Source organism: Populus euphratica, unplaced genomic scaffold (assembly GCF_000495115.2).
Source record: "Populus euphratica unplaced genomic scaffold, PopEup_1.0 scaffold2287.1, whole genome shotgun sequence".
Lineage (NCBI taxonomy): Eukaryota > Viridiplantae > Streptophyta > Magnoliopsida > Malpighiales > Salicaceae > Populus > Populus euphratica.
Genome location: NW_011502177.1, coordinates 618 through 12,381, shown reverse-complemented (window position 1 = coordinate 12,381; position 11,764 = coordinate 618). Strand labels below are relative to the sequence as shown.

Below are 11,764 nucleotides of genomic sequence, written 5' to 3'. Positions count from 1 at the left end.
AATCCTCTCTATATCACCATAATTGTACGTTTTATGCCATAAGATACTTAAGTGAAAATATTAAAGGTTGGAAGAGAAACATAGTTTTCTTTGTCAAATTACATTTAAATTTTATTTTCTTAAAGGGTTTTCTATGGATGAAAGGAGGCTCTCTTTAAATAATTATTTGAATATAACAATCTTGAAGTTCTAAGATTACAGATATTCTGTTTTATAATTGATTGATCATATTTACAGTTAAAGAATTATTTACATAAGCGTTATTTAAAATTGATTATTACAGTATTTTATAAATTTTCTTCTTGCTTAAAAAATAATACCATAAGCGTTATTTGAATGTACGTTCTTTTCCTTGATTTTATGAGTTCATGACTTAGTGTTAGCATAAAAAAAGAAAAAATCAATTCCTTTGAATACATCAAGCCAATATTTTTTTATTTATTTTTAATATAAGGTAATTTATATAATTGATTAGTGTTTTTAAATTGTTGGTTTGTTTTGGGTTCTTAACACTGTTGTATCGTATCTGCTTCAGAAAATTGATATTAGAGTTTATATTAATTAACACAGAAGCCTTTTTTCTCCTTTGACAGTTGAAAACACAACAGCGCTTTCGGTAGCAGTAGACGAGACGAGGAAGCAGCTTCTCAGCAAAACGCGCGCGCGCAATAGACGCGAACCAGCAGAGTTTTCTCTCCTTCACAGCAGCAGCACACACGAAAAGGAAGTCTATTTTCAACGCATACAGCAGAAAAGAAGCAGTAGCTTTAGTTTCCAAAATTACAAGCAGCAGCCTTGTTTAATTTTATTGACAGCAAGAATGTTCTCCCAGCAAGCAGCTTCAAAACAATTCAGTAGCTTCCATAAGTAACAGCAGTTACTAGCAGCCCCAAGGTTAACGTGAAAAGAAGGCATAGACAGTAACAGCAGGCAGCAGCCTTCTCCTTACAGTAGCAGCGCAGCAGCAGCAAACATACAGACGCGTGGCAGTTGCGGGATCTCCTCCAGCAGCAGCAGCTCAAAACAGCAGTAGCGCCCCAGCAGCTCCTTCCAGCGGTACCTGTCCAATTCAGCAGTAACATTCCCTTGCAGCAGCAGTAGCCCCGAGCAGGAGCAGCAGAACGTGCGTCCTCCCAGCAGCAACTCAGTTCAAGCAGCTTTCTTTATTCACAGTAGTATATTTTCCCAGTAGAAAATTTCTAGCAGCTTTGTTCTTTGAAATTCTTTGGTAAAAGATTGGAAGACGAAGTCCTCCCAGCAGCAGTAGAATTGGTAAGCAGCTCAATCTTTAGCCCAATTTAATCGAGCGGCAGTGTTTTAACACAGAAAAATTTCAGCAGTGCTAAAAAAAATTAGATATGTGGGCAAAGCTTATGTTTTGGAACTAGTTAATTTGCTTATGTTTTGAATAACTGGTTAATTTCTTTTGTTCTAACACCTTAGCATTTTCTATAGTTAATAAAGCTAATGGTTGGTGCCTGATATCTTTAATTACTTTAATGAATTTGGAGATTTTCTAGTATTTAAATAACTATTTTATTTAGAAAAAAAGCAATGATTTTTTAGAAAGAGATTTTGATTATAAATATGCAATTGAGAATCGAGATCTCCCCCCTCCTTTTAAAGATTACTAGTGTATTTATAACTAATGAGTCTTTTTATTAAAAAAAATGACTAAAATATAAATATCTCTAACTTATCAGAATAAAGTATTTCTAACTTATCAAAATAAAACACGAAACCTAAGATTCTTTGAAATTAAAATAATTGAAAATCTTCAAGAGATGATAAGGCTGACAGCTTTCCAAACCCATATATACCTGGTCTCAATATATGGTTGAGCCTAAAGGCGTCGAGTTATTACCTTATTTTTGGTTACTTAGGGAATAAAATCTAGTTAAAAGCAAAAACATATTGATCCATCAATAGCTTCTCAAATATTTGTGTGGTATAAGCAAATATTTTGAAAGTCTTAGTCACCAACAGATGAAACACTTTTTATCTTTTTCATACAATTTTGCGTGTTCCATGTAGAATTGTTGAGATCTTCAAATTTAGGTGGCTTGCCTTTACTTTAAGGAAAATATTGGGAAACAAAATGGCGATTGGCTTTTAATGCATTAAATGAGTGAATTTTTTAGATTTGTGATGATACGAAAGGCTTTTTTATTTGATGGTGGGAACAAAACAAAATTTTTTTATAATTTTAGTTGTTTTTGCTTGTGACTTTTTTTTTTATTTCACTTTCTAAGAGCTTTGAAAATTTGTTTATGCAATAAGACTCCAAAACATCTCTAATCTAATCCAAAAGGAGAATATCCACTTCAAATATCTCCTTTATCAAAACCTTTCTCCCTATCTTTCTTTTGAAAATAACAAATGGATCCAAAAGTATCAGATCTATTTCTCAAAAAAGAGTTGCTCCTGTCACCAATAAAGAGTTTATATTTCAACCATAACTTAAAATAAATAGTAAGGGATAAGAGTCTATTAGACTAGATCGTAAAACAATAGGAGATGCTACATTGGCATCCTCCTATAGTAGGGAGGTGATAAAATCTTCTCATATGAGCTATCCTTCTCCAGCCTTTGATAGAGATACATAAAAAAGAGGGTCTCATAAGAATCCTTCTCTTGCTCTTGTTGGAGATACTTAAGAAAGAAGGATGTTGCTTTAAACCCTTAAGGGTAATTTCCCTAGCAACGTAAGTGCTGAGGATGTAAAATATGTTGCTTGCCACTAATTATGAGAGCATATGGCTTAGATGCTCGACCATATTAAGCGTAATAGCAATTAGATCCCGAGCTTCACTTAGGGTTAGCTTGAAATTACAGCCTCGATCTATATGTGTACAATGGAGTATTCATTCTCTTTTCAAAGATTCATGAAAGAGGTATTTAGTTACTACCAACTGAGTCTAGACTAACTGAATCTTAACAAATTGATAATTTTATCCTTATTTGAAAAGTTTTATAAGATCATCAAGCTTAGAGCTATAGTTAATATCTTTAAAAATTGTTACCAATTGATTGTTGACACCGATAGTGATAATAACATATATTGATTTTTTATATTCACCAACCAAAACAACGATGCCATCAAAAACACATTGTTTAGGAAGCCAATGCTTGTCAATAAGTAGAAGGGGAGATGGTTGATAATAAGATTCAATAAGTCAGTCAATCCTGAAAAAGGATTGTAGCCAATCTAGGACTATTTTTATTATCGGGAGTCTCTGGTAAACAACAAGCTTTATTTGAGCTTGAAATAGAAGAAAAACTATGATATACTAACCTCAACTTCATATTCAATTAAATATAAGGTCAATAAAATGACCAAAAGATATCACTAGATTATCTTGTAAGGTTTGTTGCTTCCCTGCCCTTTTATTTGTTTTTGTTTCCGAACTTCCTTCATTTTGTTTTTGTTTTTGCAGGGCTAATAGCTACTAAAAAGAAAATTCAGGAGGGCTTGTAAAAGAAAAACATATGTATATCTTCTTTTAAATTGTTAGGCACCGTTTGAGTTTACACATAAATTGTACACATATTATTTATAAATGGGTCCATTAAATTTAATCTTTGAATGAAGTTAAAGATTAAATACATTAATTGCTTCCTGTTTAAAACCATTTACTTAAGATTAAATTGCTAAAATGGCTTTCTCTTAACTAAAACTATACTTTGAGGGTTTTTTCTTTTATTATTATTATTATTATTATAATTATTATTGCTGACGTTTCATCGCTAATATGGTCCCATTCATTATTTTGAGCTGCTGTTGTTGGTACCATTTGCAGCTAGAGTACCACACCAAACCACCAATTGCAGCTAGAGTACCTCTAATCACCAATTGCAGCTAGAGTACCAAACCAAACCACCAAGCCAAGGAGCGTTTGCTCCATCCATTAATACGTTTATTATGGTAATGTTTGGTTTGACAGAGACAACTGAAGTAGGAATCTATGTGAGATAGTAAGAATATATATATATATATATATATATATATATATATATATATATAAAGAGGGTACATAAATAACACATGTCTCTATGTAACCTGTTTTTTACCCCAAAAGAAAAAAAATAATTTTTTCTACACTCATAAATATAAAATTTGGTTTTTTTAAGGTAATTTTGTTTTCCAGAAGAAACAGAGTTACCAAGTGGTAAAAAATTGAGTTAAAATCAATTTAAGACAGTCAAAATCATCTTTTTACAGTTAAAATCAGATTTCCTAATAAAATTGGCTTAGACCATCATTTTTATTTTGAGGTGCACCACATTAAAATTAAAATTTATCAGAATGATTTACTGGGGGCAAACTTTTTATTTTTTGGGGTCAAGTTTAGTTTATTTTGCAGTCGGTCATTTTAAAACCCCACACACACATATGTATATATAAAAGTAAAAGAAAGTAATTGAGTAAGATTTTATTATATAATGCCTTTGCGTCTTTATTTTTGGTATCATATAATTATAAATTAAAAAACTAATTTAACAATACAAAATTATTAAATACAAATTAATAAAAAACTTTGTCTTAAAAAACAAAGTTTAATAAAAAACAACTTTGTCTTAAAAAGCTTTCTTTAAAAAATTAAAATAATAACATTTTGAAATTTCCTCTCTCAAGTCGCCCATTACTTTAAATTTTCCATTTTTTTTTCTTTCTACTGGAGTCGCCCCTATCAGAGGGAACCTTGCTTGATTATCAACGGACTGGATTCAAGGAGTATGACTTTTGGTTGACTTTGGACAAAGCTAAGGAATGAGTAATCAACAACGTTGGGCCTTCACTATGTTACTGATCATGGTCCTGTACCATGTTTTATGGGCTGTTTTTTGTTACAGTGCAAATCGCGTTTCATGATTTAAATTTTTTTAACTTGAATTTAGTCTTTTTTATATATTTTTTTTATTTTGATGTATTAATATTAAAAATAATTTTTTAAAATATGATTTTTATATATTTAATAAATTAAAAAATACTTATTAATATAGAATTAGTGACTATATAATATAGAATGAGTTGTCAAGTGCTCGTATAATAACTGAGCCTTACCATTTTCCTCTTCCTTTCCAAATCCACTCTACTTGGCTCTTGCCTCCATGTTTAGAACAGCAACTTTCCTTGATTCGTCTAATCTCTTCGAGAAGCAAGGGGACAACCCAAACCATAGAAATTGTCCACTTCGAAGAAAGTCTACGAAGAATGAAATGTCCTCCATACGTATACCAATACCCTCTACATCCACCATGGATTTCCACGCTTCTAAAATACTAATAATATCACGTAAATTATTATTAAACGTTTGTTTGAAAATATAGTTAATTATATATTTTTAAAATTTAATTTTTTATATATATTTTAATTATTTTGATGGGTTAATATTAAAAATACATTTTAAAAAATAACTGCAGACTGTGAATGAACAAAATTTTACTAACATATCCATCCCATGAACTCTTCCGTTAACCCCACCCTTTCCTGGTGTTAAGGGTCATCTGTCTAATAAGTGAAAGTCTTTTCTATTCCCATGAAGAAAAAAGATCTTACTGTATTTTGTCTGGCCTTGTACTATATAAGGAAGCCAAGTAGTCTCCACTTTATAGTATCATACGTTCTGTTTTAGTGGGATCGTAGCCACTTTTGCTGCTTTTGTACAAGAAAAGAGTATCTTCAGTTCTATACCAATGGCAGCACGTTGTCTTCTCTTGGCATCCCTTGTTCTCTCTTGCTCTCTACTGCCTTGCTATGTAGCTGTTCTCTTCTCCTCTCTGCAAAAAACTCTTGCAGTCACGGCTTCACCAACATCAGGACAAGGTAACGCAACCCGAAGAACTGTCTTCTTCTTTGCTCTTTCTGTTTTGCAACTCCTCAGTTCTCACAGCCCATCTTCTTTGTCTGTCTGATTTAGATAAACAGCCATGGAACACCATCTTGTAGGTTTTATTAATTAACAAGGTCAGATTTTGACAGCGTTTACGCGTTTGATGGCCGCGTGCTCTATTGGATATTCATCATGTCAAATATTAAGAAAAAATAATAATAAAACTTCGAAATATATATATTGTTGGGTTTGTGGAGTTCATAATTGGGTTTCCTTTTAAAATCATAATCCACGAGTTTATGTATGTTCTTAAAATTACTCTTTTTTTTCCTTGTTTTTTCTTGAAGTTTATCGTTTTTTTCTTATCCTAATCATGATAATAAATAACGGGATTATTAGTGGTATACCGATTGCTAATGATATCTTACTTCTTCCTTATGATGGTAGAGGGAAGAGTGATTATTAATTGATAATAAAACTGAATACTGGTTATTTAGTAAAAAAATAATCTTTTAAACTATAAATTAATATGTATTTGTACTTGACACATACTAGTCTAGGAATCGTACTCATTATAAATAAATTTGCAGTGTTGAAAGGTGGTGTAGACAAGATCACAGTGACATGGGGGCTCAACCAAACCCTCGCAGCAGGGACCGACTCGACCTACAAGACGATCAAGGTCAAACTATGCTACGCGCCCATGAGCCAAGTAGACCGCGCCTGGAGAAAAACTGTAGACCGCATAAAGAAGGACAGGACTTGCCAGCATAAGATCGTCGCCAGGCCTTACAACTCTGCCAACAAGACCTTCCAATCCCTCGAGTGGACTGTTCAACGTGACGTGCCCACTGCCACGTACTTCATACGTGCCTATGCCTATAACGCCGATGAGAGCGAGGTGGCTTACGGCCAAACAACAGATGCACACAAAACCACAAATCTGTTTCAAGTGGAATCAATCACCGGCCGCCACATGGCAATGGATGTTTGCTCAGTTTGCTTTAGCGTCTTCTCTGTTGTGTCCTTGCTTGTTTTCTTCTATATCGAGAAGAGAAAGTGAATAAGAGTGAAGTGAATAGGGCAGCAGATATCGTATCAGACAATAAGCCCGTGTAGTCTTGCATAAGAAGTGGGTGCCATGTTTTATTTTCTTAAATTTGTTTTGAGCTTTTTATATTGTCTTGAACTCGTAGGAAATCTGGACTTCGTTGTGGGGAAACAAGGAAAAGAAAGTGCTTTATTATGAAAAACTGAGCAACTGATATCTGAAATGGATGGTTTGAGTCAGCTGGGTTATTTTATCTTGACAAGTCCTTCAGATTTTTTATAGCTGTAAGAGAACCATTGACTTCCAATTCATTTCCAGAAAGATTAAAAAATAAAAATAAAATACAGCAGCATAAAGAAAGAATGACAACATGATCATGACAGCTTAGCATAATTTTGAAGATCAAGCAGACAAGACAAAATGTAGGGTGGACCAAAAATAACAAAGCGTCACGATGAAGATGTGGACGATGGTGATCACATTTTCTATCTGCACGCAATGAAACATCTCTGGCATCATCCAAAATATTACTCCATTTATTCTGGTAATACCTCCAACAAGTCTGGAGATGACAAAGGAAGTTGAGTTCTGAAAATAAGCACCAATGGTGTAAACAACAGGCATGCGCGATCATGACAAATAAACATAAACAAATGAGAACAAGCAACAGAGACCCATCAAGAGTAAGCCATCCCCTAATCGCAAATGTGTAGGGTATTCAATCTTGGACATTGATAGCAATCAATAGTTGCATCCATACCTCTTTTGGAAGGAGAAAGGCACAACACAATTGCCGAGTTGAGTTTAATGATGAGCTCTTCCATGGCTTGTTAATTAATTTATTTATTCCAATGCGGATAATATAATGTACAAATGAATGGCAGTTTAACCAAATAAAATGTTAAACTTACAAGTCAGGTTAAGGATTAAAACACATTTCGGTGCTCTGAATCCTATCGGTGCCAAAAAGCAGTAGCCTGTCGTCATAAACATCAATGTGTCCGTATGCATCTCTGTCAGGAGGACACTCTAGGGCTGCTTCAAAGGACCTGTGGTGTACTCCATGGGAATCAACTGAATACCCACCTTTGTGATCATGTCCAGAAAGGCAAGCCTTGACACAATTGTACAGGTGGATTACGTTCATTACTTCATCATAGTTCCATAGAAGTGCTTCTTGAGATGATGCAACAACATCCAAAGGCAGATGACAACAAACGATCACTTTCTGCTTCAGCTTTGTTGCATCCTGAAGTGTGCCATCCAACCATTCAAGTTGCTCTCTCCCAACAGCTCCATTGAACATTACAAACCTCCTATCAAGGCCCAGCAATCCTGATGGGCTGTTTTTATCTGAATTTGGGTTCTTCTTTTCGAGAAATTCTAATGCTTGTAAAGTTTTAGAATGACCTTGTGGCCATCCAATTGCACTGATATCATAGCCATCCAGCACGACGATTCTGTATTCTGGACTAGGTGAAAAATCATAGTAGGCAAGGCCATTCAGACCTTGAATCTTCAAGAGTGGTAGTAATTTGTCACGGGGAAGATTGTAGAGACAGTGATTGCCAATCAAGTGATAAACAGGACCATTGATTTTCTGGAATTCATTATTTACTTTCTTTACAGCATCTAGAGATTGGCCTGGAGGACATTTCCCATCCACAATATCCCCAAAGTTGATCACAAAGTTAAGATTCTGGTGGTTATTCCACTTTTGTACTGCCCTTTGCAATACATGGATGCTATGTCGATAATACCGGGGAACACCAAGGAATGAATGGCCATCAGGAATATCAGCATACTGGACATCAGAGATTACACCAAATGAAAAAAGAGGTCGCTTCCCAGGTGGACTTACCAATCCATTTATTGACCCCATTGCATCCCCAGCACAGATACCCTGTCAGAGGAAAAGATGATAGATCATCAGCCAAGGTCTTCCAAGTAATTGATTAAGAGAGAATGGAATCAGTATGGGAAAGGAGGAATCTCATAGTAAATGTTCTACTCATCAGGTTTTTGGTGTATGTGTTTTCCACAGGATCAAAAAGGATCAACTGACACAGACTGAGAATATATTTTGGGCAGGTAGTCAACCATGAATTATATAATCCAACCATCAAATCAAGTGGTATATGCTTATCCTATCCATGAACTTTCATGATGGATTTACAAGGAAAAAAACATGTTTAATACATAATGAGAGCTAATTCTATTCCTAAAGGAATTCTCAAAGGTAAAGAAGCAAAAGAATTGAATCATCATAGCTGTATATACAAAAACCAGTATAGCTAAAGCACGTTCAACATGACTTGAGTCCAACATTGTGATCATTGTAAGAGAATTCAGGATGTCACAGACAATAGAGATGTAGGTGATCTTTTACTTGATATTTTTTTTCCTTCTGTGGGTCATTAGAACTCAAAAGAAAAAACTTATACAGAACCAGACAACACTCTTGAATCTTGCAAAAATTAGCAATGCAGACTGCTGTTTTAAAGGTTTTTAGGTATGCAGAATCAAAAACTAAAAAAACCACATGTCCAGAACATATAAAAACTAATTTGTCAAATCATTTTTCCAGTGCCAAAGGAAAATATGATTACATAGTCAAAGTTTTATATAAACATACTATCCAGAGAAACAGTATGATGGCAAATATTATAGAATCAATAATAATCTGATCAAGGAATTTTCTATCCTGCATGGATTTTCTAGAGATACATCATAGTATTAGAAATCAATTCCATTGGATATAAAATGTCATATGCCTAAAAATCTAAAACACAAAATTGGGTATGCATTTAGCTCTTTTTTTTTCTTTGAAGGGTATTCAAATGCTTAAATCAGGAATAAAGGACCATTATATCCCTCAGGAAAAGCTACATGTTTTTATTGGAAATGCAAAAATGCACCCTGCGAACACAATTTGATGACCTCTCATACAACTAAATGGTTCTCAAATAATTTACTCTAATTGAGAGTAATAAAAAGTTCCAGTAGAGGAAAAACTGCTGATTAACTTGTAATTTTATACCACAAGCCCACACATTATTAACTACACACATTACAGCAAGCACTCTCTTTTTACTAACGTCTGAACAGAAGCCAAATATGGTATGATCAATATCTTGTAAACTAAACTAAATCCTGTTCACAGTTCTCAAATATTGAATAAATAGAATCTAGAGGATTATATACATGTACACAACTAATGATAATACCGTAGAATTTGTGCTTAAAGAAAAACAGGCACCACAACCACACACCCCCTAAGCCTAACCATAAGATGAATAGTGAGAAATAAACAGATGAAGGAGATTGGACCTTTGAACTAGAGGAGCCAGTTATGAGTCACTGAACTATGCATAATGCAGGATTTAACACCAGTAGATACATAAAATAATACAGTATTAACTGCAAGGAATCCATATGAAACCACTGAATTGATCCTCTAACTAAGGCTACTACCCAATGCAAGTTTTCTTAGAAGAAATTTGCAGGTTTTACGATTAAGGCCACTAATTAAACAAACAATTTTCACATTCTTTAATTTTCTTTCATCTTTCTTCAAACAGAGCCTGAGTGAAAATTATGAGCAATAACAGCAGTTAAGGACAAATTGAAAGTTTCGCCCAGACTACCTGATCCTAGATTACCTGATCCAACACACACTAAAATGTATAATATCTAGCTGCATGCTCGATAGCAATCAGACAGACAGAGATGTCGACATTAATGACAAAGTGTTTGAATGGAATTAATGACATAAGAGCTGAACTGCACCAAGACTCTAATCAAATAAAAAACCCATTCTTTGTCAATACCAAAAGGAATCAAGAGCAGATTTGGGACTCACATATGATGCTATTTCCATTAAAATTCTAACCATCCATACCAAAAAAACCAAAAAAAAATCATAAATTAATAACAATTACGCCATAATATGTTCGACATGATCCATTATAAACAGCATCCACCGACTTAAGATAAATAAACCCAGAATTTAATGTTGCTTACGCTATTCACCATAGCAGTAATTAATGAGAAAAACCGATAATTATGAGAGCCCAGAAGCAGTACTGGCTTCCTGTTTCATCAAAGTAAACAAAACTCAAAAAAAAAATTCACAGAAAGTCAAGAACATATACATTCATTCATAGATAGATTAAAAAAAAACTAAAAGGAAAGAAATATGACGTTGTTGGTTGCTTACGTTTGTTTGTCGATGACAGAGACAGACAGATACAGAGCAGTGATGGAACGAGGAAGGTTAGTTTGTTTGGAACGACAAGTCACAACACAGTGTTCTAGTTGGATTTGGACATGAAGTCTCAGGTTTGTTTGGAAAAGGGCGGTGACCTTGCTGTGGTTGCTTGGATTAATTTGACCGACAATTGTGAATTGTGATTTGTGATTTTAATATTTTAATTTTTATCTGCGTTCCTGCCAAGACAAACCTAGTGTATGACTGATTTATAAATGTCATTCACACATAAACAATTCATTTATCATAATCATAGCATCACTTTAAAACAAGGTTGTCTGGAATGTTTTAATTTCAAAGTGTTTACACATGTCGGGCTTATATATTCAACAAATAAAATTTAAATTTAAAATAAAGTAATTATATCTTATATAATACAAAAATCATGCCAAATAAATATAATTTTAAAATGTAAAATATTTTTAAATAATTAAGATTAAATAAATCCTTAACTTAAAATAATTCAACTTAAATAAAATATCAAAATATTATAAAAGTAAAATGTTTTAACATAAATATTTTTAATATAAAGTTAAGTAAATGTTATTAAAGCTAATAGAATCTAAAACATCCCTTATTTTACTTAAATATAAAGTTAACAACATGAAT

The 11,764-nt window shown here is 33.5% G+C and overlaps 2 protein-coding genes across 4 annotated transcripts; one reads left to right on the top strand and one right to left on the bottom strand.

Moving 5' to 3' along the window:
* The first annotated feature begins 5,493 nt into the window (after positions 1-5,493).
* Positions 5,494-7,124, top strand: LOC105118925 (high-affinity nitrate transporter 3.1-like). Its single transcript, XM_011016985.1, has 2 exons — positions 5,494-5,827; positions 6,425-7,124. Exons 1-2 carry the CDS (start codon positions 5,698-5,700, stop codon positions 6,895-6,897), a joined length of 603 nt encoding a protein of 200 aa, XP_011015287.1. The 5' UTR covers positions 5,494-5,697; the 3' UTR covers positions 6,898-7,124.
* A 33-nt stretch (positions 7,125-7,157) lies between these two features.
* LOC105118923 (manganese-dependent ADP-ribose/CDP-alcohol diphosphatase-like) lies at positions 7,158-11,313 on the bottom strand. 3 transcript variants are annotated; one of them, XM_011016983.1, is made up of 4 exons: positions 11,105-11,313; positions 10,909-10,978; positions 7,797-8,788; positions 7,158-7,473 (listed from the first exon to the last, which is right to left on the bottom strand). In XM_011016983.1, the coding sequence occupies exons 2-3, from the start codon at positions 10,918-10,920 to the stop codon at positions 7,805-7,807; spliced, it is 996 nt and encodes a 331-aa protein (XP_011015285.1). In that variant the 5' UTR covers positions 10,921-10,978; positions 11,105-11,313; the 3' UTR covers positions 7,158-7,473; positions 7,797-7,804. The 3 variants fall into 3 exon arrangements, with proteins under 3 accessions (XP_011015285.1, XP_011015284.1, XP_011015286.1); XM_011016982.1 differs by lacking the exon at positions 7,158-7,473 and having other exon boundaries at positions 7,583-8,788; positions 11,105-11,312; XM_011016984.1 differs by lacking the exons at positions 7,158-7,473; positions 10,909-10,978 and having other exon boundaries at positions 7,583-8,788; positions 11,105-11,312.
* Between the last annotated feature and the right edge of the window lie 451 nt (positions 11,314-11,764).

Coding starts and splice junctions, on each gene's coding strand:
- LOC105118925 (XM_011016985.1), top strand. CDS start 5,698: ATGGCAGCACGTTGTCTTCTCTTGGCATCCCTTGTTCTCTCTTGCTCT. Junction 5,828..6,424: donor TTCACCAACATCAGGACAAG/GTAACGCAACCC, acceptor ATAAATTTGCAG/TGTTGAAAGGTGGTGTAGAC.